We start from the raw sequence: 27,251 nt of genomic DNA on the forward strand, positions 1-27,251 counted from the left end.
CGTAGCCATACTATTAAATCAGCCTCTGGTATTCGTTGTGCACCAGGATCGTCACCGATTTTATCAGAGGCTGCCTGGAAATCACCTTTTGCACCAAACCACTCCACTGCGGAAGGCCCTTGCACCTCCTATATCGCTCCCAGAATAAATCCAGACCCTCAGGCTTTACAAAAGATAAGTCAAATTCATAACTCCCCACTGGGCAAATCAAAGCAAATATATCCAAGGCTTTAAACCCCATTTCCAAAACCAACTCAGCCACCCTCCCCCTCACTGGTGGGGTCCCCTCCCCCTCCCACTTCAACTCAACCTCATTTCTCCTCCTGTACCTACCAACCATTCCACCACCAAACCTCCCCAAATTGTGACCACTAATATTTGCAACATTCCCTCCACCCTTCTTGCTGCGACTCCCCAAAACTGACGCATAACTCCCCACTTTCTTCCCAGCAGAAAAAACATTTGTGGGTTTTGAACCATCTGACATATTTCTAGCAGATATCGATTGTGCAGACCAAATCTGTACAATCGATGAGTCTTTCCTCTGCTGAGCAGAAAGAGAAATTTCATTTTTATTTTTCCCAGCAGTATTAACCCCTCCACCATCACCACCACCACCCACCACATTCATTGTTTTATCATTACGGTCATTCTTAATACTTGCTGGTATATTCACATTTCCTGCAGTCTTCCCAACAGTGTCAGTTCCCACTGTTGTGCTGGTGGAATCATCAGCTGGCCTGTTCTCTTCCATCAGGACAGGACTTTCTGCAGAGGATAGTGCAGGCTGGACTGACACATCCATAGCTTCCACTGCACATGGTGCAGCATTCTGACCCCCTCCCCCACCAACATCAATCAGCTCTGCTGGAACACAGAGAGGCTCAGGTGAGGCAATCTCATTGCAGGTGTCAGCCATACTGTGTGAAAGACACGCAGAAAACTTGGTAGTGGAACTACAGGTCTCAGCAAATGCAGGCGTAGTAACATCCATGTTCAGGGGGTTTGGTAGGGTTGCCACCTGTATGGGTTTCACCCGGACAGTCCGGTTTTTTAATGATGTGTACTGGTTTTCATCTGCTCCAGACCCGTACACATCATTCAAACTGGGCTGCCCGAGAGTGATGAGACTGCTCTGTGGATGATGTGTCTCCCCTCCCCCGCCGTCTCACTAATGGCATAGTGTCAGTCCACCCCGCACTAATGCTGAGTGCAGGGGGGATCCGAAGATCTTCAGTGAGCCCACACTGCCTGCCGCTGATTGCATGCAGAGGGAGCCGGTGGGCGGGCCCAGACAAGGGGTGGCAGCTGAAGAATTGAAAAGCAGGGAGGAGGATGTGCCCATATCTACTGCCAGCTTTCTTTCCATGGCAGCAACACACCCTTTCTCCTGGGCACAGGCTCCTCTAAGGCTGGATCGGGCCTTTAAAGAGGAGGGCCGTTTAAAAAAATAATAATAATTAAAAGTCAGCAGCTGAAAACACTGCATCTGCTGACTTAATAAGCACACTTACCTGTCCAGGGCGCCCGCAATGTCGGCCGCCCAAGGCCGACCCGTCTCTCGGGTCCCGGCGCCGCCATTCCTTCTAAGGGAAACAGGCAGTGGAGCCTTACGGCTTCACTGCCCGTTTCCTACTGCGCATGCGCGAGTCGTGCAGCGCTTTGTGAATGGGACGCGCTGTGTTCTGGAACACACAGTTCCCAGAACACAGCGCGACCCATTACCCAGAAGACAATGTGACAAGGAGAGAAGAAAGAACATCTCCGCGGAGGAGGAAAAGGAAGATTAGTATTATGTGCCTAGCAACAGGCATTTCTGGTAAGTAAAAAAAAAAACATTTTTTCATTTTTTTTTTTTTTTAGATTTTTTTTGTAATTTTTTATATATTTTTCTTTTCAGGGTGGCCCTCCACTTTAACAGAGCTCCTCTACAGGTGGGCGGAGCAAGCGACCCTACACAGACTGCAGCCTGATCACTGCTTCCTCCTGCCCAGCAGACATCCAGGCTCACCCTGGGGCAGACTGAAGAGAACAGAGGATGGAGGCCACACTGTATATTCTCCTCCCGTGAGTCCCAACCTGTTTTGCCCTCCAAACTGTATGATCCTGTGCTGTAATCCTGTTCTGCATCTTGCAGTGGAGCTTTGCTGAACGAGAAAGTAAAGATCTTGGCATTGTCGGGAATATATTGGGACTTTTCAGGCTCCACATAGATGTATTCCACACACACACTATATCTAATTTAAAATGATTATTTTTGATAATGTGGAATACTTCTATGTTGTAGAACCTGAAAAGTCCCAGTATATTCCTGACATTGTCATGAGCATAAACAGCAAGAGACATACAGAATACTATACATAAGGTTGCCACTTTTTCTTCAAGCCAAACCCGAACACTTTAGTGGCACAAAGCAAAAAATATATTTTTTTGCATTCTGTAAAGGATTGTAAAAGACCTAGGACACCTTTGGAGCGCTCCAAGGAGAATAGTAATGTGGCTTGCATAGTGCCCCCTCACCCTCACTGTTCTGAGCTACATTACTGCCTGAATATTGTGTCCAGGTTTCAAGTGGACTGAAACCTGGATACATGATTCAAAACCCGAACTGTCCGGGTGAATCCTGGACAGGTGGCAACCCTAACTATACAGCCCATCTTTAGGAAAGGGGGAAATGAGCACTTTTACTTCTATGTTTCCATGTTCCAGCTGCACTGCTCTCCTCCTCCTCCCAAAGCCTCAGCATCACTGCATACCATACAGGAACATTAACCCTGTATGGTACAATGAGGATGATGGAGTGTCTGTCAGCGTGTCACAACTTTCACTGAAGCTGCAGGGGATCAATTACAGAGATTGAGGGAATCAGAAAAAGTCAATTTGTTCCAATTGACTGTATTTATTATGCTTCAGAGAAAGGAACTGGAGAATCTACCCTCAGTCCCTTTCTCTGTTTCAAAAGTGAGCTATCAGGGGTCTATTTAGTCTCCTGATATTTCACGAAAGCTCCCCCCCCCCTCCACAACAAGACTGTTAAAAAAAGGTAACAATTAAATAAATTTGTAAAAAAAAAAAAAAAAGCTACTGACACCGTCCACTGCTCTACTGACACCGTCCACTGCCCTACTGACACTGTCCTCTGCTCTACTGACACTGTCCACTGCCCTACTGACACCGTCCACTGCTCTACTGACACCGTCCACTGCTCTACTGACACCGTCCACTGCCCTACTGACACCGTCCACTGCCCTACTGACACCGTCCTCTGCTCTACTGACACTGTCCACTGCCCTACTGACACTGTCCTCTGCTCTACTGACACCGTCCACTGCCCTACTGACACCGTCCACTGCCCTACTGACACCGTCCACTGCTCTACTGACACCGTCTACTGACACCGTCCACTGCCCTACTGACACCATCCTCTGCTCTACTGACACCGTCCACTGCCCTACTGACACCGTCCTCTGCTCTACTGACACCGTCCACTGCCCTACTGACACCGTCCTCTGCCCTACTGACACCGTCCACTGCCCTACTGACACCGTCCACTGCCCTACTGACACCGTCCTCTGCTCTACTGACACCGTCCTCTGCTCTACTGACACCGTCCACTGCTCTACTGACACCGTCCACTGCCCTACTGACACCGTCCACTGCCCTACTGACACCGTCCACTGCCCTACTGACACCGTCCTCTGCTCTACTGACACCGTCCACTGCCCTACTGACACCATCCACTGCTCTACTGACACCGTCCACTGCCCTTGAAACACCAACCACTGCCCTACTGACTGACCCCCCCCCTCCACAACAAGACTGTTAAAAAAAGGTAACAATTAAATAAATTTGTAAAAAAAAAAAAAAAAAGCTACTGACACCGTCCACTGCTCTACTGACACCGTCCACTGCCCTACTGACACTGTCCTCTGCTCTACTGACACTGTCCACTGCCCTACTGACACCGTCCACTGCTCTACTGACACCGTCCACTGCTCTACTGACACCGTCCACTGCCCTACTGACACCGTCCACTGCCCTACTGACACCGTCCTCTGCTCTACTGACACCGTCCACTGCCCTACTGACACTGTCCTCTGCTCTACTGACACCGTCCACTGCCCTACTGACACCGTCCACTGCCCTACTGACACCGTCCACTGCCCTACTGACACCGTCCACTGCTCTACTGACACCGTCTACTGACACCGTCCACTGCCCTACTGACACCATCCTCTGCTCTACTGACACCGTCCACTGCCCTACTGACACCGTCCTCTGCTCTACTGACACCGTCCACTGCCCTACTGACACCGTCCTCTGCCCTACTGACACCGTCCACTGCCCTACTGACACCGTCCACTGCCCTACTGACACCGTCCTCTGCTCTACTGACACCGTCCTCTGCTCTACTGACACCGTCCACTGCTCTACTGACACCGTCCACTGCCCTACTGACACCGTCCACTGCCCTACTGACACCGTCCACTGCCCTACTGACACCGTCCTCTGCTCTACTGACACCGTCCACTGCCCTACTGACACCATCCACTGCTCTACTGACACCGTCCACTGCCCTTGAAACACCAACCACTGCCCTACTGACTGACACTGTCCACTGTCCTACTGACACCGTCCACTGCCCTACTGACACTGTCCACTGCCCTACTGACACTGTCCACTGCCCTACTGACACTGTCCACTGCTCTACTGACACTGTCCACTGCTCTAATGACACTGTCCACTGCTCTACTGACACCGTCCACTGCCCTTGAAACACCAACCACTGCCCTACTGACATGTACACTGCCCTACTGACTGACACTGTCCACTGTCCTACTGATTCACACCATCCACTGCCCTACTGACACCGTCCACTGCCCTACTGACACCGTCCACTGCTCTGCTGACACCGTCCACTGCCCTACTGACACCGTCCACTGCTCTACTGACTGACAATGTCCGCTTTTAAGGTAGGCTAATTCATATTTTTAAAATTACATTTTATTTATTAATTTAATCATAATTTATGGGTACAAGAATGCGTTTTATTTAACAATGTCCCTTTCAGCCCCTCCCAATGTTCTTTGGCAAACACTCACTGTTCACCATGGCGCACCTAGTTCACTGCATTTCTACTCTCCTTGAGGCACTCAAAGGTGTCCTAAGTCTTTTATAATCCTATAGTGTATACTCCACACAAAAAAAATTGTGCCGCTAAAGTGTTTGGGTTTGGCTTGAAGAAAAGGTGGCAACCCTAGGGTTTGGTGCAGGTCCATCTTCATTCCTAGGTTAATTTTTCTGCTCATCCTCAGGGACCTCTGATGGATTATCAGAAATGGAAAACTTTCTTCTCTCAGAGGGGACTCCATCTGCTGGATAAAGGTCAGGGTGCCATGCTCACTCTCAACCCCCTGGCTGGTTGCCGCCGGCGATTCTAAGGCCTTACATGGGGGGAGAGATGTAGAGGCAGATGGACCCGGGTCATCCATTTCCTGAGGCTGATCCACTGAACATGATGAGGACTGGCTGACAAATCTCCTCTCATTGTCAAATTTTTCTTTAAATGCACCACTTTTTTCTTTTAGTTTTTCCAACAATAAAGTTTGCTGCTTTACCTTTTCCTCCAAACCTTGTAACTCAGGCTTCAATCGTGCGATTTTTACTCCAGGCCTGGAAGTATTTGGCTTTGAAGTTTTTATGCTCAGCTTTCAAAACGTTAAGTTTCTCCTCTGCTCTTCCAATCGCCTTAAAGCGGTTGACAATCTTCTGGCGGAAGACACTAGCATCCACACCAGGGCCTGGACCCATAGTCAGATCCTCCACCTCCTCCTCACTGGGCCCCGTGTCATCAGGGGGATGCCTCCCAGGGCCTCCCCCAGGATCAGGCATTATTCCTGGGCCAAGCTAGCAGGCAAGGCCCAGGCTTGAAAAAAGGGTGGTTCTCACAGAGAGCTCTTTGGGTGTGTCCTTCTCCTCCTTCCCACTGACCACCAATGTAAGGAACATTCTTCTCACTGATCAACAATGTAAGGAACATTCTTCTCACTGATCACCAATGTAAGGAACATTCTTCTCACTGACCACCAATGTAAGGAACATTCTTCTCACCGATCATCAATGTAAGGAACATTCTTCCCACTGATCACCAATGTAAGGAACATTCTTCTCACTGACCACCAATGTAAGGGACATTCTTCTCACTGACCACCAATGTAAGGGGCATTCTTCTCACTGATCACCAATGTAAGGAGCATTCTTGTCACTGATCACCAATGTAAGGAACATTCTTCCCACTGATCACCAGTGTAAGGAACATTCTTCCCACTGATCACCAATGTAAGGAACATTCTTCCCACTGATCACCAATGTAAGGGGGGCATTCTTTTCTCACTCTTTCTTCCCACTGACCCCTAATGAAATAATTTCTCTGAGACCTGAAGATTATTTGATGGGTTCCTCTGGAGCAAAAAGGTTTCAAAATGCAATTCTAACCTGTTAAAAGGTCCATAATTATCTTCTGATGCTTAAAGCTGTATATTTCAGAGCCAGGCAGGTGATACATTTTCTGGCTCAGCTATGCATGATGCTTTGTCACCTTTCCTCCTCCAGTCTGCTCCCTGGACAATGAATCAGTAGTATCTCCTTAGTCCAGTGAGCAGGAAGGTCAATGAGATGGAGGTGTATGAATTACACTGGCAACTGAACAGAATTATAAACATGCATGTATTTCATCTCCACACTTTGACGTTTGCCTAGTGTGCCACGACCATAGGAATTACTGTTCATGCACCCAAAAGTATTTAAACTTCCCCCCCTCTCTGTTCTTAGCCCCTGCTGCTGAACTGATGGGGCATTCCTGGGGAACATTTATGTAATTTCTGGGAGCCACTGCCTGTAGGAATTCTGTGCATGAGCCCAAAGGTATTAAGTCTCCTCACTTTCTCTAAGCCCCCTGCTGAACTGATGGGGCCCAGGCCTGGTATAGGTGGGCCAGCTCTACCTCTCCCCCCCCCCCCCCCCCAACTATCGGAGACCCTGGGGTAAAGGGTTAGCTAATAAACAAATCAAGTGGATCTTGCCAGAAAAAGCAAGGTTCCCTTATTAGGTAGTCCTTCCTCCCAGGGTCTCTGATAGGTGGGGGGAGGGGGGAAGTAGAGATGGCACACCTGTACCAGGCCCAGGCCCCTTCAGTTCACTAGGGGTTCTGGGCCTATTACAGGAAGGCTGGCTTTAATTCCCCCCCTATCAATGACCCTGAAGTGGAGGACTAGCTCAGAGGTCTCCAAGCTTTCTCAATAAAGGGCCAGTTTACTGACCTTCAGACTTTAGAATAGCTGAACTGTGGCCAATGGGAGTATAAAATGTCCTGGCATCAAGTGGTAGTAAACAATGCCCTATCTTTGGTGTCAGTGGGAGGACGAGTGCCTCATTGTTGGTGTCAGTGGAAGGAATAGTGACTTATATCAAGGAACACTGCCCCAATGGCCAGATAAAGGCATGCAAAGGGCCGCATCTGGCCCATGGACCGCAGTTTGAAGATCACTGCTTTAACCACTTTCAGACCGGACCATTTTGCTGGTAAATGACCAGAGGTCTTTTTACACTTTGGCACTGCGCTGCTTTAACTGGTAATTGCGCGGTCATGCAATGTTGTACCCAAACAAAATTTGCGTCCTTTTCTTCCCACAAATAGAGCTTTCTTTTGATGGTATTTGATTGCCTCTGCGATTTTTATTTTTTGCGATATAAACGTAAAAAGACCGCAAATTTTGAAAAAAAATGATATTTTCTACTTTTTGTTATTAGAAAAATCCAATAAACTCAATTTTAGTCATACATTAAGGCCAAAATGTATTCAGCCACATGTCTTTGGTAAAAAAAAAGTCAATAATTGTATATTTATTGGTTTGCGCAAAAGTTGTCACATCTACAAACTAAGGTACGTTTTCTGGAATTTACGCAGCTTTTAGTTTACGACTGCCTATCTCATTTCTTGAGGTGCTAAAATGGCAGGGCAGTACAAAACCCCCCCAAATGACCCCATTTTGGAAAGTAGACCCCCTAAGGAAATTGATAAGAGGCATGTTGAGCCCATTGAATATTTTATTTTTTTGCCTCAAGCGATTGAATAATGACAAAAAAAAAATTTTTTTTTTTTTTTTACACAAAGTTGTCACTAAATGATATATTGCTCACACATGCTATGGGCGTATGTGAAATGACACCCCAAAATAAATTCTGCTGCTTCTCCTGAGTATGGGGATACCACATATGTGGGACTTTTTGGGAGCCTAGCCGCGTACGGGGCCCCGAAAACCAAGCACCGCCTTCAGGCTTTCTAAGGGCGTAAATTTTTGAGTTCACTTCTCACTACCTATTACAGTTTTGAAGGCCATAAAATGCCAAGATGGCACAAAACCCCCACAAATGACCCCATTTTAGAAAGTAGACACCCCAAGCTATTTGCTGAGAGGCATGTTGAGTTCATGGAATATTTTATATTTTGCCACAAGTTGCGGGAAAATTACAAACTTTTTTTTTTTTATTTTTTTTTTAACAAAGTTGTCACTAAATGATATATTGCTCATGCATGCCATGGGCATATGTGAAATGACACCCCAAAATAAATTCTGCTGCTTCTCCTGAGTACGGGGATACCACATATGTGGGACTTTTTGAGAGCCTAGCCGCGTACGGGGCCCCGAAAACCAAGCACCGCCTTCAGGCTTTCTAAGGGCGTAATTTTTTGATTTCACTCCTCACTACCTATTACAGTTTTGAAGGCCATAAAATGCCAAGATGGCACAAAACCCCCACAAATGACCCCATTTTAGAAAGTAGACACCCCAAGCTATTTGCTGAGAGGCATGTTGAGTCCATGGAATATTTTATATTTTGCCACAAGTTGCGGGAAAATTACAAACTTTTTTTTTTTTTTTTTTTTCACAAAGTTGTCACTAAATGATATATTGCTCACGCATGCCATGGGCATATGTGAAATGACACCCCAAAATAAATTCTGCTGCTTCTCCTGAGTATGGGGATACCACATATGTGGGACTTTTTGGGAGCCTAGCCGCGTACGGGGCCCCGAAAACCAAGCACCGCCTTCAGGCTTTCTAAGGGCGTTACAGTTTTGAAGGCCATAAAATGCCAAGATGGCACAAACCCCCCCCAAATGACCCCATTTTGGAAAGTAGACACCCCTAAATTTAGGGGTACACTAGTGAGACTAGGTAATAAATGGCGGGTGCCCTGAAACTATAAAAAAATAACTAACCAACCAGCGTCACCTGTAACAGTTATATGGTGATCACTGGTGAAAGGGTTAACTAGGGGGCAATTAGGGGGCTTTATGCGGTAGTATATGGGGGTCCCTGGCGCTATAAAAAGCTGCAGCGAACCTAAATACCTACCTGCCTAACTAGCGTCACCTGTGACACTAATACAGCGATCAGAAAAACGATCGCTTATTAGGCTGGGTTCACACTGGAGCGATGCGGGAACGCCACGAATGCGCGGCGGGTTCCCGCATCGCATGCCTCCCGGCGGCAGTTCACACTGCCCTATGCGAACTGCTGGGAGTGTCAGTGAAATGTTACTGACACCCCCAGATCAGTTCGCATATCGCAGTGCGATCTGCAAACTCGGATCGCATGGTGTGAACACCCATGCGATCCGATTCTGCTGCGGGCCAAAAAAAGGGTCCCGTGCGAATTTGCGGCGGGTGCGGCGGGTGTGGCGGGTGCGGCGGGTGCGGCGAATGGCTGAACTCGAATCGCACAGAGATCGGATGTGATTTGCACTGCAGTGCGGTGCGAATCACATCCGTTCTCATAAACCGCTGCAATGTGAACCCAGCCTTAGTGACACTGGCGACGGGGGGTGATCACGGGGTTAAACCTTTATTGGGGGGGTTAGGGGGGTACCTTAGAACTAAAGGGGGCTAACCCTAACTGCCCTAACAGTTATTAGTCACAAATGACACCCGCCGGGTGATCAGGGGGTTAAACCTTTATTAGGTAATAAATGGCGGGTGCCCTGAAACTATAAAAAAATAACTAACCAACCAGCGTCACCTGTAACAGTTATATGGTGATCACTGGTGAAAGGGTTAACTAGGGGGCAATCAAGGGGCTTTATGCGGTAGTATATGGGGGTCCCTGGCGCTATAAAAAGCTGCGGCGAACCTAAATACCTACCTGCCTAACTAGCGTCACCTGTGACACTAATACGGCGATCAGAAAAATGATCGCTTATTAGGCTGGGTTCACACTGGAGCGATGCGGAAACGCCGCGAATCCGCGGCGGGTTCCCGCATCGCATGCCTCCCGGCGGCAGTTCACACTGCCCTATGCGAACTGCTGGGAGTGTCAGTGAAATGTTACTGACACCCCCAGATCAGTTCGCATATCGCAGTGCGATCTGCAAACTCGGATCGCATGGTGTGAACACCCATGCGATCCGATTCTGCTGCGGGCCAAAAAAAGGGTCCCGTGCGAATTTGCGGCGGGTGCGGCGGGTGTGGCGGGTGCGGCGGGTGCGGCGAATGGCTGAACTCGAATCGCACAGAGATCGGATGTGATTTGCACTGCAGTGCGGTGCGAATCACATTCGTTCTCATAAACCGCTGCAATGTGAACCCAGCCTTAGTGACACTGGCGACGGGGGGTGATCACGGGGTTAAACCTTTATTGGGGGGGTTAGGGGGGTACATTAGAACTAAAGGGGGCTAACTCTAACTGCCCTAACAGTTATTACAGTCACAAATGACACCAATGCAAAAAAATAAAAAAATAAAAAATGACATTGGTGTCACTGTGACTGGGGGGCAGGGGTAATTGGGGGGGTGATCGGGGGGTAAAGGGGGGGTGTGAGTGTGCCTGGCATGTTCTACTGTGTGTGTGAGTGTTTGTGCAACTTACTGATCCGCTCTCCTCCGTGTCGGAACGAAAAATACCGACACGGAGGAGAGAATACATCACTTCCTCTCCTGTGTTTACATTACAGGAGAGGAAGTGATGTCACCGGGGATTTCTATTCGTCGGGAGCGATCGCGAGGGGGTGGCCATGAATGAATGGCCGTCCCCTCGTCCGGGATCGCTCCCGAACGAATACCGACCGCCGCAGGCACCGGGCGGGGGCCCGATCGGGCCCCCGACCCGCGGGAGGCAAGGGACGTACATGTATGTCCTTATGCCTGCCCGTGCCATTGTACCGACGTACATCGGCGTGCGGCGGTCGGCAACTGGTTAAAGTATGTGGCTTGGGAGGTTGCAATACAACCTGGTGTCAGTTGGGGGAATAGTGCCCCATTGGTGTCAATGGAAGGAATTGTGCCCCATCGTTGGTGTCAGTGGGAGGAATTGTGCCCTTTTGTTGGTGTCATTGGGAGGGATAGCGGCCCATTGTTGGTATTAATGAAAGGAATTATGTCCCATCTTGGGGGCAATGGAAGGGATTGTGCCCCATCATTGCTACCAGTGGGAGGAATTGAGCCCCTTTGATGGTGTCAGTGGGAGAAATTGTTCCCCATTGTTGGTGTCAGTGACAGGAATTATGTCCCATTGTTGGTGCCAGTGGAAGGAATAGTGCCTTATCCTTGGTGTCAATAAAATTAATTCTGCCGCACCGTTGGTGTCCGTGGGATGAATTGCGTCCTTTCATTGGTGTCAGTTGAAGGAATAGCTTCCACTAATAAAAGCTAATAAAAGGAATTCTGGCACACTGTTGGTGTCGGTAGAATGAATTGTACCCTTTCATTGGTATCAGTGGGAGGAATAGTGCCCATCGTTGGTGTCAATGGAAGGAATTGGGCCCGTCGTTGGTGTCAATGGAAGGAATTGTGCCCATCATTGGTGTCAATGGAAGGAATTGTGCCCATCGTTGGTGTCAATGGAAGGAATTGGGCCACACCGTTGATGTCAGGGGGATGAATTGTACCCTTTCATTGGTATCAGTGGGAGGAATAGTGCCCCATTGTTGGTGTCAGTGGGAAGAATATTGGCCTATCATTGGTGTCAATGGAAGGAATTTTGCCCATCATTGGTGTCAATGGAAGGAATTGTGCCACACCGTTGGTGTCGGTGGGATGAATTGTACCCTTTCAGTGGTATCAGTGGGAGGAATAGTGCCCCATTGTTGGTGTCAGTGGGAGGAATATTGGCATATCATTGGTGTCAATGGAAGGAATTGTTCCCCATCGTTGGTGTCAGTGGGAGGAATTGTGCCCTTTTGTTGATGTCATTGGGAGGGATAGCGGCCCATTGTTGGTATTACTGAAAGGAATTATGTCCCATCTTGGGGGCAATGGAAGGGATTGTGCCCCATTATTGCTACCAGTGGGAGGAATTGAGCCCCTTTGATGGTGTCAGTGGGAGAAATTGTTCCCCATTGTTGGTGCCAGTGACAGGAATTATGTCCCATTGTTGGTGCCAGTGGAAGGAATAGTGCCCTATCCTTGGTGCCAATAAAATGAATTCTGCTGCACCGTTGGTGTCAGTGGGATGAATTGCGTCTTTTCATTGGTGTCAGTTGAAGGAATAGCTTCCACTAATAAAAGCTAATAAAAGGAATTCTGGCACACTGTTGGTGTCGGTAGAATGAATTGTACCCTTTCATTGGTATCAGTGGGAGGAATAGTGCCCATCGTTGGTGTCAATGGAAGGAATTGGGCCCGTCGTTGGTGTCAATGGAAGGAATTGTGCCCATCATTGGTGTCAATGGAAGGAATTGTGCCCATCGTTGGTGTCAATGGAAGGAATTGGGCCACACCGTTGATGTCGGGGGGATGAATTGTACCCTTTCATTGGTATCAGTGGGAGGAATAGTGCCCCATTGTTGGTGTCAGTGGGAAGAATATTGGCCTATCATTGGTGTCAATGGAAGGAATTTTGCCCATCGTTGGTGTCAATGGAAGGAATTGTGCCACACCATTGGTGTCGGTGGGATGAATTGTACCCTTTCAGTGGTATCAGTGGGAGGAATAGTGCCCCATTGTTGGTGTCAGTGGGAGGAATATTGGCATATCATTGGTGTCAATGGAAGGAATTGTGCCCATCTTTGGTGTCAATGAGAGGAATAGTGGCCCATCGGTGGTAATAATGAAAGGAATTGTGCCCTAGTGATGGTGTCAGTGGGTGGAATAGTTCCCTAGGGGTCAGATAAAGGCAAGCAAAGGGCCATATCCAGTCCCCAGGCCACAGTTTGGAGACCACTGGGCTAGCTAATAAGAGGACCTTGCATTTTCAAACAAAATCCACTTCAATGTTCCAGCAAAGCTCGGTTCTACCAGCCTGTCTATCACTGGAAACCTGTGCTACTGTAAATAATAAAGAAATGAATGCAAAACAAGTTAGTGAAATTGCTCATGTCAGGGCAATAATTAATAGGTGGATTCAAACAGAGGATGGTTGTTTAGGAGGTTGTATTTTATAGCTTCACAGAGGATGGAATATTTATTGTGATGTAAGGTGTGATCTCTTGGCAATAATAAACAAAAAGCTGCCGTGGAATAATTTTGAGTGTCATTTTTATTCCTCTATCCTTACTTATTCAGAGACAGAAAAATACAGAATGGGGTTCTAGGAAAGGTAAGAGCTTCGTCTTTGATTTACAATGAAAAGAGATTACAGAGCCCATCAGACACCATCTCTCTACAAGCGCATCCTCTCTCGTAATGTATAATGCACCCTAATTTAGGTTTTCCTAACTAAAACACAGATGGAAGAATTCAGTAAAGATCTAGCAACGCTTTTCTCGGGGTATGAGCCCTCAAAATGGCAATAATGTACGTGCAATATATACAGTAGTGATGGTCATCTCCATCTAGTGGCCAACGTGCACACTACTTAGTTCAATGTTAATCCCAGTAGACCTCTCGCACGAGAAACCTCCAGAAACCTGAGAGATGGGCTTCAAGGTTTCAATTGCCTATGAGCCTCCACAAAGTTTAAGCCGGCGCTGTGGCGATACCTCACATGTGGGTGCAAATCGCAGTTAGACATGTATACCCTGAGTTTGCCTTTGTGGGTGTGCTCAGGGCAACTAGGGCGATATTTTGATTTAAAAAAAATATTTAACTTTATTATTTTCACATGAGGTCTAACAACCCCCCTATGTGATAACATAGAGAGGCACGGAATGACGCTGCAAGGGTTAATGGAGGGCCGGGCATGACAGTGGTGACTAAGGGACAACAAGGGTCAATGGATCTGCAAAGGAAGAGTGGAAGTCAGGAGGCTGGCTCTCAGGTTAGTTTTGTGGAGGAAGGGGAGGAGCCTTATAAAAGGGAGTGGGTGGAGTGGGAAATCAGTCTGTGGAGAGAATCAGGAAGAAGAGGCAGTTTTTACCACTGCTCCTCTCACAATGGTGGATGTGGCGGAAATCCTGGCAGGATTGAGAAGGGCAGCGGCGGTGATGGGTCCGGAGTGGCTGCAGGATCAAGTGTCATCAATGGCGGTGGACGCGGGGACCGATCGGCGGCAGGGTGAGCGGACACAACGTGCGCGGAGGTCGCGACCTCCGGCGTGTTATTCCCCCGGGCCTGCACCTCGGCCACCTCGTGCGGTTCGGAGCCCTGGGGAGGATGGAGCGATTCCCCCAGCGAAACGGGTGCTGTGCGACGCAGTAGGCCTCGGGTGGTCTGGACGCCGCTGGCCTATCGTGGGGGGCGGAGCCACGGGCCAGCATGGCGCCGCTTCTCCGCCGGGGGGTCTTAGTACTGGTAGCAGGGGGGAGGACATGGCAGGCCCCAGCAATGCAGATGGGACATCCGGCAGATTGGTGGGAAGAGCGATGGATCCCGGGGGACTGGCAACAAGACCGCCAATTCCACTCACCCTGCGAGGGGGCGGGACTTACCAGATGGTTGGCTGGCTACTGCATCGGGGGCAGGAGGATCACGGGACAGCTCGAGGCAGGCCTTCAGGTCCGGTCTGCCACGCCGGTCTGAGTCAAGGAGTTCGGTTTCCCGGGGTCAGGCCCCATCGGGGTCGGCGGGGGCGGCCTCGGGAGTCCCGTCGCTCGGGGGGCTTCCTGCAACATTGGCTGCGGATCGTTCTGATCGCTCTGAGGGAGAACTGTCAGAGGAGGAAGAGCAGCCAGCACCAGCGCGGGAGAGCAGCAGACCAGCGGTGGGGCGAGGCCCTGGTGAGCCTGGTGAGTCTATTAACCCTGTGACTTTTTATAGTGCTTTGCAGGATTTGCTGGGGGTGGTACAGGTGAGCACAGGGGTGTCGGTGGTGCCTGCCGCTTGGGAGAGGACAGTGGCTGCGGTCGGGTCGGCGGCGGGGACTGCCCCTGCTGTGGACGGGGCCGCAGCACAGGTTAACGATCTCTTGGAGGGTTTGCGTGTGTTAGTGGCTAAATTTGATGGGGGCCGGGGTACTACGGGGCCGGCCACGCCGTGGTCTGCGCTGGGGGTGGGGACCCCCAAGAAGGATGCTCGGCAGGCTGGGGGGGGGCGCCCTCGCTGGCCCCTGCCATGGCACAGGTGGGGGTGAAAAAAACGCGCAGCAGGTGGGGGCGACAGGCGACAAGGAGCCGACTGTGCGGACCGACGTGGTCAGGATCACTGATGCAGCCCAGTGCGAGGTTTATGTGTGCTTCAAGGGGCCGCTGGCAGCGTACTTGAAACCAGAGGCTCGCATTATGATAGCAAAGGGTGAGTACGTAGAAATCTTCTCGCTGCTCCCTTTGGAGAAGTTTAATCTGGATAGGGTTAAGCCGGATAGTTCTAAGAAGGAGGGTGAGGAGAAGCGGCGGTATCGGTTGATTCCGCTGACTTTTCCGAACTGGCTCCAGGCGTTCGCCATCTTAGCTAGCGTCATTGGCGAGACTCACCCCGAGCAGTGCTCAGCCCTCTTCTGCTATATGGATGCCATTGGGGAAGCGCATAGGGTTTATGGGGGAGTCGCCTGGCTGCGGTATGACGAGCAATTCCGCCAGCGGAAGGCAGTCCGTGTGGAACTGCGTTGGGATCATAAGGACATCAGCCTCTGGATGAGGCTTATGTCTTCTGCGCGGGCCCCACCTCAGTTTCTTCAGGGGGGGGCTGGGAGTGCATTGTCCTCAGGGCTGCCGGCCGGAAAAAAATGGGGGGTCTGCTGGCAGTTCAATGAGGGAGCCTGCAAGTTCTGGGGTGGATGCAAGTTCAGGCACGAGTGCTCAGGGTGTGGGGGAGCCCATATGCTGTCCAAGTGTTTCAAGAGAGGGAAGCAGGCTGGAGACGCTGCGCAAAAGAGGGATGACGCCAGTGAAGGTGGAAAGGATGCTTCCTTTTCTAAGTAAGTATCCGGATAGGGCGGTGGCGAGTCTATTGGCTTTGGGTTTTCGGGACGGGTTCAGGATACCTTGTTCTTTGGCGGTGGTTCAGCCGGTGGCAGGGAATTTGAAGTCGGCAACACCTGGGGGTGGTGGACGACAAATTGGGAAAAGAGGTGGCATTTTTTGAGTCGTTTAGCACCTTTTTGGAATGGGTGGTGAGGGATGTGTCAGGGCTAGATTCGGTTATCCACTATCTGGACGACTTTTTGTGCGTTGGGCCGCCTGCCTCCCCTGTGTGTGCGATTCTGCTTTCCACGTTGCAGCACATCGCGGGTAGGTTTGGAGTGCCCCTGGCGGCGGACAAAACGGAAGGCCCGACCTCGGAATTGAGTTTTTTGGGGATAGTGATAGACTCGGTGGCTATGGAGTGCAGGTTGCCACAGGTTAAGCTGGAGGATTTGCAGAGGGAGATCGGTGAGATTCAGGGACGGCGCAAGGTCCAGTTGAGGACGCTGCAGTCATTGCTGGGTAAGCTGAACTTCGCTTGCAGGATCATCCCCATGGGGAGGGTTTTTTGTCGACGGCTGTCGGCAGCTACGGTGGGGGTGATGGTCCCAACACATTTTGTTCGCTTGCGACAGGAGCACAGGGAAGACTTGCGGGTATGGCATGCCTTTCTGGCGGCTTACAATGGCAGGGCCATGTGGATGGCCGGCCCCCGTGAGCAATTTTGATGTGGACCTAGTGACGGATACGGCTGGCTCATCGGGCGTACTTTCGGGGAAAGTGGAGTGCGGAGCCTTGGCCGCGTTCTTGGAGCGAGGCTGGGTTTCTGGGGAACCTGGTGTTGCTTGAACTTTTCCCAGTGGTACTGGCGTTGGAGTTGTGGGGGGAGGACTTTAAGGATTTGAAATTGCACATCAACTGTGACAATATGGGGGTGGTGCAGGTCAAAAATCGGATGTCGGCTTCTTCGCCTCCGGTTATTAGGCTGTTGAGACAATTGGTTTTCAGGTGTTTGCAGTTGAACATTTTTGTTTATGCTGTGCACATCCCGGGGGTGGAGAACTCATTGGCGGATTCCTTGTCTCATTTTCAGTGGGACAAGTTCCGGAGTTTGGCACCGGGCGCGGAGGAGAAAGGAGTTCTTTGCCCGGCTTGGATTTGGGAGCTACCTTTGGAATCGCCACAGGATGGATCCGGCGGTCCGTGAGTGTATCTACTTGGGCGGCTTACTCGAAGGTTTGGTCAGAGTGGTTGGAGTTGGTGCAGGAGGTTGGGGCGAGTGATCGGGGAGCCGATCGGCGGTTTTTGGTGCTGTACCTGGTGGTTAGGAACATGGAGAGGGGGTCGTTGGTCACGGTTATTGACCGGAAACTGGCGGGTTTGGCCTTCTTCTTTTAAATTACTTGGGGGGGTGGATTGCACGAAAGATTTTGGGGTACGTCAGGCGATGAAGGGTTATCGGAAACAGCATAGGACGAAGGACGCAAGGCGGCCGGTCACATTTGCTAATTTGGTGGCTATATGTGAGCGGTTGCGGTTTGTTTGTAGATCACTATATGAGGTGTTGCTGTTTACAGCGCCGTTCCCATTGGTGTTTTATGGGGCATCCGGGTTGGGGAGCTGGTCAGCCCTTCCAAGGGGGCTGCGGGGTGTTTGTTGGAACAGGATGTGTGGGCGGAAGAGGACCGGGTTGCGTTTCGGTTGCGCAGGTCAAAGACCGACCAGCTGGGGAAGGGGACGGTGGCTTCGCTGTATGCGCTGCCAGGTTCAGGTGTCTGCCCAGTCACGGCAGTGCGGGTGTTTCGCACAGTTAGGCTGGGAGGGGATGGCCCCTTTCTGCGACATGCGGACGGTTCCTTTCTGTCCAAGTTCCAATTCGTTTCGGTTTTCCGGAAGTGTCTATCGGAGGTGGGGTTGGATGGCAAAGCATATGCGTCGCACTCCTTCTGTATTGGGGCAGCCACTGAGGCTGCCAGGTATGGGTTGGACGAGGCTGCTGTTCGGAGGATTGGGCGGTGGGAGTCGCGGAGGTTCCGGACTAATGTACGGCCGCAATTGGCAGTGGATTGAATTTTCTCACTTCCTGGGAAAACTTGGGAGGTGGGAATTTAGTGGTTGGTGGTTGTGTACAGTTTGGTTTGTGTGTGTCATGATCATTGTTTTGTTATGATTTCATTCCAGACGGAGGTCCTGAATGCCTCGTTTGGATTTTGGGGCATTCCTATGTTTGTTGGGGGGCCAGGAGAGGTGACGCACGACCGGATGGATGGCAATTGGGTATTTCCAGGAGGGATGCATGTGTGAAGTGGCTTGGTTTCCCAGGGGTGAAGTGGGAACGAGTGATGGGGGAAGTGGAAAGGTTTGCGTGGAAGGACAGACCCCCCGATGTGCTGGTGATCCATGCGGGGGGAAATGATTTGGGGATTCGCAAAGTAAGGGACATAATGGCAGACATAAAGGCGGGCTTTATGCGTCTGCGGGAGAAGTTTCCGGGTACCATTCTGGTATGGTCTGACATTGTGGCCAGAACAGTTTGGCGGTGGGCCCGGTCAGTGGCGAGCATTGAGAAAACCAGGATCAGGATCAATAAGGTGATTGGGAGGTTTATGGCCAAAAATGGAGGGATCGTGGTCTGACACCGGGAGTTGGAGGTTAACGTTGGGCTTTATCTAACCTTTCGGATGTGGGCATTGACCTTTGGTCCCTCGGTTTGCAGGAAGGTATTAGGAAGGCCTTGCAGGTGTGGGGATGCCCTCAAGGGTGAGGTGGTCCCCCTTTTGGGCTGTGGCGGTGTTCCTGGTGGTCTTTGACGGTTGACGGTAAATCAGAGGTGATCTGATGGGGTGGGGGGCTCATCAATAGTATCGGCCCCTCCGATGTATTCCAGAACGGTGGATGGAATTCTGGTATGTGTCACTGCGGGAGGTTGTCTCCGACCGGTTACAGGTGGAGGCCTGGAAAAGTTAAAAATGGTTACCGCAGTGACTTTTGGTGTTTGGTGGAGTTATGGGTCACCGTCAGAGATCACCAGAATGGGCAGGTTATGGTTGTTATGTTATTGTTGTGTATATATATATTTATTTATATATATATATATTTTTTTTTTTTTTGGTGGAGTGATACTAAGTTGTTAATAAAGGCTGTTGTGGCCATTTTACTCCAAAGAAAGGTGTGGTCTCATCTGTTAATCGGGTAAAGGTAAGGGGGAGGTAAAAAGTTGGGGGGGTAACTGGGTTATGGGGTAAAAAGGGAACATTTAGGCTACACTGGTCATGAGCAGGTTCCTTGTAAAGCTAGTAGAGATTACTGTAGTAGCTGTGTCTACTACAGTGATTTCCAACTTCTAGAGCAGCCAATGTCAACCAAGGTTCCAGGTCCAACGCCAATTGGCAGAGCCAGTGGAGTGACTTCAAGGGTGTCATTCTGGCCACCCCTGTAATGGGAACATTATTTTCAGTTACCACCATCAATGTAAGGGGCATTTTCCCAATGAACCCAGATGGACTAATATTACCAGGGGTTCCCTGAGAGCTGAAAATTATTTTTAAGGGTTCCTCTGGGGTAAAAAGTTTGAGAAAGGCAGTTTTAGAGGTGTCCCATATGTATGGTATATCAAAGGTACATTGATTTAATCTGTACCAATGTAAAAAAGCCACCCCTGTAATGGGGGACATACTTCCCCTACAGTTTCTCCAGTGATTAGGGGTTCCTTGAGCTGTGGCTAACTGACCTCCCATCTGATGGTACGTACATAGTTCTAGGTCCAATGCCAATGGCATGACTGCAAGGGTGTCATTCTTGCCAACCCTGTGATCTGGACATTCTTGCCCTGGGTTTCCTCCAGGGGTGGCTAGGGGTTCATTGAACTGTGGCTAACTGACCTCCTATCTGATGGTACCTGCATAGTTCTAGGTCTAGATCCATTTGCTAGAGCCAGTGACGTGATATCAAGGGTGTCATTTTGGCCACCCCTGTAATGAGGACATTCTTCCTTTTGGGTTCCTCTGGGGACAGCTAGGAGTTCCTTGAGTTGTGGCTAACTGACCTCCCATCTGATGGTACCTGCATAGTTCTAGGTCCAACGCCACTTGGCAGAGCCAGTGACGTGGCTTCAAGGGTGTCATTCTGGCCACCCCTGTAATGGGGACATTATTCCCACTTACCACAAGCAATGTAAGGGAAATTTTCCCAATAACCCCAGCTAGACTTATCCCACCAGGGGTTCCCTGAGGCCTGAAAATAATGTGTAAGGGTTCCTCTGAGGTAAAAATGTTCAGAAAGGCTGTTCTAGATCGGTCCCACAGGTATGGCATATGCATAGGTACATTGATTTAAGCTGGACCAATGTAAAAAAAAGCCATATGTGGGATTGCTATTTAATAATAAAAAAAATTATAAAAATAGTTATTTGTACTACTGATTTTTTCTTAAACTTTGGAATTCCACCTCATTCAAGTCCCCGGCTCACTTTTGCTTGTTAGTGCATATTCCTCATTCTTTCACTGTCTAACTTTGATTACAAATGTTGCTGGATCACAAGATCCCTTCCCGTGTTATTGTATATTCTTTTAATTTCATATCTCAAAATACTTTGAAAAACTGAAGTTGTATTCAGTCCTTATTATACTTAGCCCTTAACATTTTCTCTTATTAGTTTTTATTAAAAAGATTGACAGGTACCTTGACAGGAATGAAAATGACCTTATTAAACACATCGCCTTTGCCATGCGCTTACGTTCAACTGATTATCTGGCTCTCCGCTGTGCTGCCTGGTCCTCAAACAGATTAATAAATTATGTATGCCGGAGAATATTATTTCTGTATGGATGAGTAGAAAGCAGAGGTTGCAGCAAAACTAAAAACATTTGATTAATATTAGCTATTCAGAACGTTGGCCAGATTTTGAAAACAGTCCGTCCATCCAACTCAGATATCTGAAACAGGTTCTCCACGTTATGTTCAGGAGACACAACAGGAAAACGAGAGGAAATATCTCCAAAATTCCCATTTTAAAGCTAAATTCAAGTGAGAAAAAAATCCCCCTTTCAGTAGGGTTGCCCCCACACTTCAACTACTTTAGGTTTAGGTAGGGCTGGGACAAGGGGGTGGGTGGGAGGGGCAGCTGCCATGGGTGCAATAGTTTATTGTAGGGGTGAGGGCCTTCAAGACTGACCAAGGCAGTAAGTGACAAGCGAGTGACTGCTGGGTGTAGGATCCCCAAAGCTTGCACATCATGAATGGGGGGGGGGGGGGGGAGTTTATCATTTTTGCCCTGGGCTTTGGATGACCTTGTCCCGACACCGGGTTTAGTGTACCGGTAAAAGTAGTGTACCACCCTCCTAGTTAGTGCAGAGTGTTTAGGAAAATTTAGTACACCTCCTGTGTAATCAGTGGAGCAGTGGTTAATTATTCTGGCCTGCTCGGTGTCTTACAGGCTGCTGCTCTGATTGCTCCCTCTGTATTCTAGAGCAGAGGTCTTCAAACTATGGCCCTCCAGTTGTCCAGGAACTACAATTCCCATCGTGCCTAGTCACGTCTGTGAATGTCAGAGTTTTACAATGTCTCATAGGACGTGTAGCTCCACAATAGCTGGAGGGCCATAGTTTGGAGATCCCTGCCCTAGAGGATTCTAGAGGCAGACTGAACATTTATGGGGAGGTTCAGCCAATCCCTGGGGAGGTGTGTTTAGTGGATGGCTGGAGAGCCTATGAATAGTCTAAGGCCTGAGGCAGGGTTGAGGAGTTCCTGGGTCCAGTCCTGCTTGAGGAGACCCTGGATTCCTCCTTCCTGGGCAGGATGGCCATTCAGAAATCAACGAGGTTTAAGCTGGGGGGCTATTTGCTAAGTCTGGTCCTGGAGTCTGTTTGGGTCTGGAGAAGCTCACTGGAGAGAACCAGGAGGAAGTTGGGGGGGGGGGGGGGAGTGTCCAGCTGTCCTGTGGTAGTCTGAGTCTGTGTCTCCCTTGCTGAAGAAAGCCCGGTGGATAGCGGAAGGAGGCACCTGATCATCCTGTGGCATTGTGGGTAAATTACCTAAGTGCTGGGCCTTAGTGACTGTGTGTAACCCTTAGTTGCTGGAAAGAAGACATACTCTAGTCACCTGTTAGCAGCAGAGAGTCAAGTGGGACCTTTTGTGCAGCTCCAAGAGAGAGAAGAGTCCTCAAAGAGGTAAATTCTTCAGTTTGAGGTATCCCATGCTCCCTTAACCTCAGCCAAGTAAAATTTTCAATAAAGCATCAAAAGACACCCCTAGACTTTTCTAATTGAGTCAGTAAAAGTGTAGAAACGGCTGTGTGCCTGGCTGCATGTGCACTAATCTGGGGAGAAAAGTATCAGTGTCACCAGCGGCTCTTCGGGAGGTGCACTACATTACTTTAACTTACCAAATTGTCCACTCCCACTGACTCTTTTGTGCAGCTAGATGGACCTCTGTATATAGGCAGGTGCAACTTGACCTCCAAGCTCCACTCCATTTGTCACTATACAAATGGAGTGAAGCTTGCGGAGAAAGATTGTTCTTTGGGAGACTCTGTAGTCATCACAGTGGTCACAGCTGTCTGATTGGATGCCACAACTTCTGATGACCTTTGGCAGCCATCTTGATGTGGGAGTCTATAAAATAGGGTTTATTCACCAAATGGGCACCCTTGGAGCCTATGATAGGTGAGGGACAGGGCCCCTATTTGTCAGGGAAGGTAATCAGCACAGAAAGAGGTTTCCGACTGACAAGGGTCAGTGTAGGGATGCCTTGTGTTGACTAAAGGCATTCCGCTATCCGGGCCAACCATTGGGGATCGTTTTAGTAGCATAGAGTATTGCTACAGTTCACTGCAGTGTGCCACTCCTCCAATGGAATCTGTCCTCTGGCTAAAACTGGCTAAGCCTGGAATACTGCTACTTTGCAAAGTAGTGTCATTACTGAGTGTTTTCTTGCAACTGTATGAACATCCAACAGTTTGCTACTTGAGACCCATTGTCTATAGAGACTATCTGTAATTACCTGTGTCAACCTTATTACAAGATACAAGATAATATACATCTCTGACTGTGTGTGTGATCTCTCAAAGGTGGGGTACCCCAGCCCCAAGCCCCACCAACACGTAGCCTTCCCCAGCAGTTGGAGGACCTCTGACATCATCAAGTACAATGCATGGCCCATAACCTGCATTGGACATAAGGATGTCGCTGGACAGTCCACCACCAAAGCCTGGGTTGAGACAAGGGGTGGGCAGGAGGGGACAGCTGCTCGGAGTGCAGTAGTAGGGAGGGCACCCCCTCACAGCATGCATGCTCCAGATCAGTGGCTGACAACTAATTTTCCTGCATTGGATATGAGGATGCCAATGGATAGTCCACTGCCAAAGCCATGGTTGGGACAAGGATTGGGCAAGAGGGGAAGCCACTCGGGGCACAGTGGTAGGGAGGGCACCCCTCACAACATGCATGCTCCAGATCAGTGGCTGGCAACCCATAGCCCTGAACTGGACATAAGGATTCTGGTGGACAGTCCAACACCAAAGCCATGGCCCAGTCAAGGATTGGGCAGGAGGGGCAGCCACTCAGGGCTCAGTGATAGGGAGGGCATCCCTCACAGCATGCATGCTGCAGATCAGTGATTGACAACCCATAGCTCTCACTGGACATAAGTATGCTGATGGACAGGCCACTTCCAAAGAAGTTACCATTGTCATTTGTTCGGTCTCACCTGAAACTCATCTGAAAAACTTGACCTTGGTTGACTCTTTGGGTCTTGTTGTCAAATCCATGAAGCATCTCTCCAAACAGTGTGTTGTTTAGGTGACTTCCTGGTCGTAAACATCTGGCCCCTTCACACATGTCTGATACCAATATGCAAGATCTGCCATCGATGGCCAATCGGTATTCTTCAACGCAGCTAGGGAAAATAAACACGGCCTATGTCAAAATATATACAAAGAACTATAGAGATCTACATACAAATGTCTACATAGCAATTTGCCAAGGAAATGGAAAATACCACATTTGGACACTAGATGGTGCTCAGGAAGTTTATTATGATACTTAGTGGTCAAATAATGTATTTTCCTTTTTAAATCAATGAAAGACATTCATCCAACATAGGAAATAGCCTAATATTTGTCCATGCACTTTCACTAGGTAAACTGCTATGCATTTGTTTTTACAAATCAGGGCTTACCAACTTTCCACAGTGCCCCTTAGGCCCTTGCACTGCCCCTGAGCTGGCTGCAGAGCCTCCAACCCCCCATAGTTTCTCCAGCAGTGTCCAACAGTGCCCTATAGCCCTTGCGATGCCCTCCAGTCTTCCACATTGCCCCTGCCAACCCCTAGCCCAATCTGGAGACCCTATCCTGCACTGTTGTCCCCCCTTCCCCTCCAGTAACCTCATCCCCTACAGGGCCACCAAGTCTCCTGCAGAATCCCTGACCTTCCCCAGAGGCCTCCTAAAATCCCTACTTCCCTACGGTGCTTACCAAATTCCCACAGTGCCCCTTAGCCTCCTGCAGGGCTTCCTAGCTGGCTGCAGAGCCTCCAAACCTTATCAACTACAGGGCTACCAAGTCTTCTGCAGGGTCCCCTGACCTTTCCCAGAGGCCCCTTAAAAGCTCAAGTCCCCACAGTGCTTACCAACTTCCCACAGTGCCTCTTAGCCCCCTGCAGTGCCCCTAGCTGGCTGCAGAGCCTCCAACTCTCCATAGTTTCTCCAGCAGTGTCCCACAGTACCCCCCAGCCCTTGCAATGCCCTCCAGTCTTCCACATAGCCTCTGCAAACCCCCCAGTCCAATCCAGAGACCCCATTCCCCACTATTGTTCCCACCCTCCAGAAACCTAATCCCCTATGGGGCCACCAAGTCTTCTGACCTCCCCCAGAGCCTCCTTTAAAGCCCCAAGTCCCCACAGTGCTTAGCAACTTCTCACAGTGCCTCTTAGCCTCCTGCAGTGCCCCCTAGCTGGCTGCAGAGCCCCCATCTCCCCATAGTTCCTTCAGCATTGTCCCACAGTATGCCCGCCAGCCCTTGCAATACCCTCCAGTTTTTCACATTGCCCCTGTAAACCCCCAGCCCAATCTGGAGACCCCATACACCACTGTTGTCCCCCTGTCAGGAACCATGAATAAGACTGAGACAGAAGTACAATCAAATCACACTTGTTTATTAATAATAAAAATAAAAAGGTAAATAGAAAAAAAGCGTAGTCAAGCATAGCCAGAGTCCAGTAGCCAGATTGGGTAGTCAGCCAGTCCAAAGTTCATAAACCAGATTGGGTAATCAGTCAGTCCAGAAGTCAGGGATCCAAGGAGAGCAACTGCAAGCAGGATAAGAAGCCAGGAGGGATGTCAGCAAGCCAGTCTTGAAACAAGCAGCAGGAGATGGTTCCTTGTGATGTGACCAACGTGAAGGCAATGGAGAAATGAGCTGAAAGGCTTTAAATAGGCAGGTCAGACGAGCATCATCGGGAACAGCTGTTAACTGTGGAGAGAGAAGAGAGCTGGCAATTAGCCGACAGCTGAGCGGCCAGCCCAGAGGAGGAAGGGCTAAGCCAGCCCTGACAGTAACCCCGTCAATGAACTCTCTCCCTCGTAGGGCCACCGGGCTTGAGGGGAAACTGTCTATGGAACTTGCTGAGGAAGACAGGGGCATGTACGTCAGAGGATGAAACCCAGGAGCGTTCCTCCGGACCGTACCCCTTCCAATGCACCAGATACTGTATGCGTCCCCCGGAACCTACGGGAGTCAACAATGGATTGTACCTCATACTCCTCATGGTTCTCAACCTGAATAGGGGGAGGACGTAGCACCGAGGTGGTAAATCGGTTACAGACCAATGGTTTCAATAAAGAGACATGAAACACATTTGAGATGCGCATACTAGGAGGAAGTTCCAACGCGTAAGCTACTGGGTTAATCCTGTGAAGGATACGGAAAGGCCCAATAAACTGAGGTGCAAACTTCAATGAGGGAACACGAAGCTGGAGGTTGCGAGATGACAGCCAGACCCTGTCCCCAACCTGGTAGGAAGGTGCAGGCAGGGGTCTGCGGTCAGCATGGAGTCTGTACCTATCATTAGCATGACGCAAAGCCTCCTGGACTTGTACCCAAGTGGAACGAAGACCACGGAGATGCTCCTCTAACGCAGGAATACTCTGCGGAACAAATGAATCAGGCAACATGGAAGGTTAGAAACCATAATTCGCCATAAATGGAGACAATCGGGAGGCAGAATTCAAGGCACTGTTGTGAGCAAACTCTGCCCAAGGTAATAGGTCAGACCAGTTGCTATGATGGTCAGAAATATAGCAACGTATGAATTGCTCCAAGGACTGATTGACTCGTTCTGCGGCCCCATTAGACTGTGGGTGATATGCTTAAAAGCCCAAGTCCCCACAGTTCTTACCAACTTTCCACAGTGCCTCTCAGCCCCCTGTAGTGCCCCTAGCTGGCTGCAGAGCCTCCGACTCCTCATAGTTCCTCCAGCAATGTCCCACAGTACATCCCAGCCCTAGCAATGCCCTCCAGTCTTCCACATAGCCTCTGCAAACCTCCCAGTCCATTCCAGAGACCCCATTCCCCACTTTTGCTCTCCCCCTCCAGAAACCTAATCCACCTACAGGGCCATCAAGTCTTCTGACCTCCCCCAGAGGCTCCTTTAAAGCCCCAAGTCCCCACAGTGCTTACCAACTTCTCACAGTGCCTCTTAGCCTCCTGCAGAGCTCCCAACTCCCCGTAGTTACTTCAGCAATGTCCCACAGTACCCCCCCAGCCCTTGCAATACCCTCCAGCCTTCCACATTGCCCCTGCAAACCCCCAGCCCAATCCAGGGACCCCATTCCCCACTGTTGTCCCCCCTCCAAAAACTCCATCCCCTATGGGGTCACCAAGTCTTCTGCAGTGTGCCTTGAACTTCCCCAGAACCTTCCTCCCCCACATTGACACCTAGCCCCATCCAGAGCCTTCGGAATCTTACGTGGGCCTTCACCCT

At 49.8% G+C, this 27,251-nt stretch overlaps 1 protein-coding gene across 2 annotated transcripts in view; it reads right to left on the minus strand.

Annotated features, from left to right (window-relative positions):
- ASTN2 (astrotactin 2) overlaps window positions 1–27,251 on the minus strand; it is a 661,578-nt gene that overhangs the window by 178,277 nt on the left and 456,050 nt on the right. For both annotated transcript variants that reach the window (XM_077468007.1, XM_077468041.1), the window contains one exon: window positions 23,980–24,168. In XM_077468007.1, coding sequence (XP_077324133.1) covers window positions 23,980–24,168 — 189 coding nt within the window. The remainder of the gene's footprint in view (window positions 1–23,979; window positions 24,169–27,251) is intronic.

The sequence above is a fragment of the Lithobates pipiens genome, unplaced genomic scaffold (assembly GCF_037356315.1).
Source record: "Lithobates pipiens isolate NorthernLeopardFrog02 unplaced genomic scaffold, aLitPip1_a1.2 Scaffold_1, whole genome shotgun sequence".
In the NCBI taxonomy this organism is placed as follows: Eukaryota; Metazoa; Chordata; class Amphibia; order Anura; family Ranidae; genus Lithobates; species Lithobates pipiens.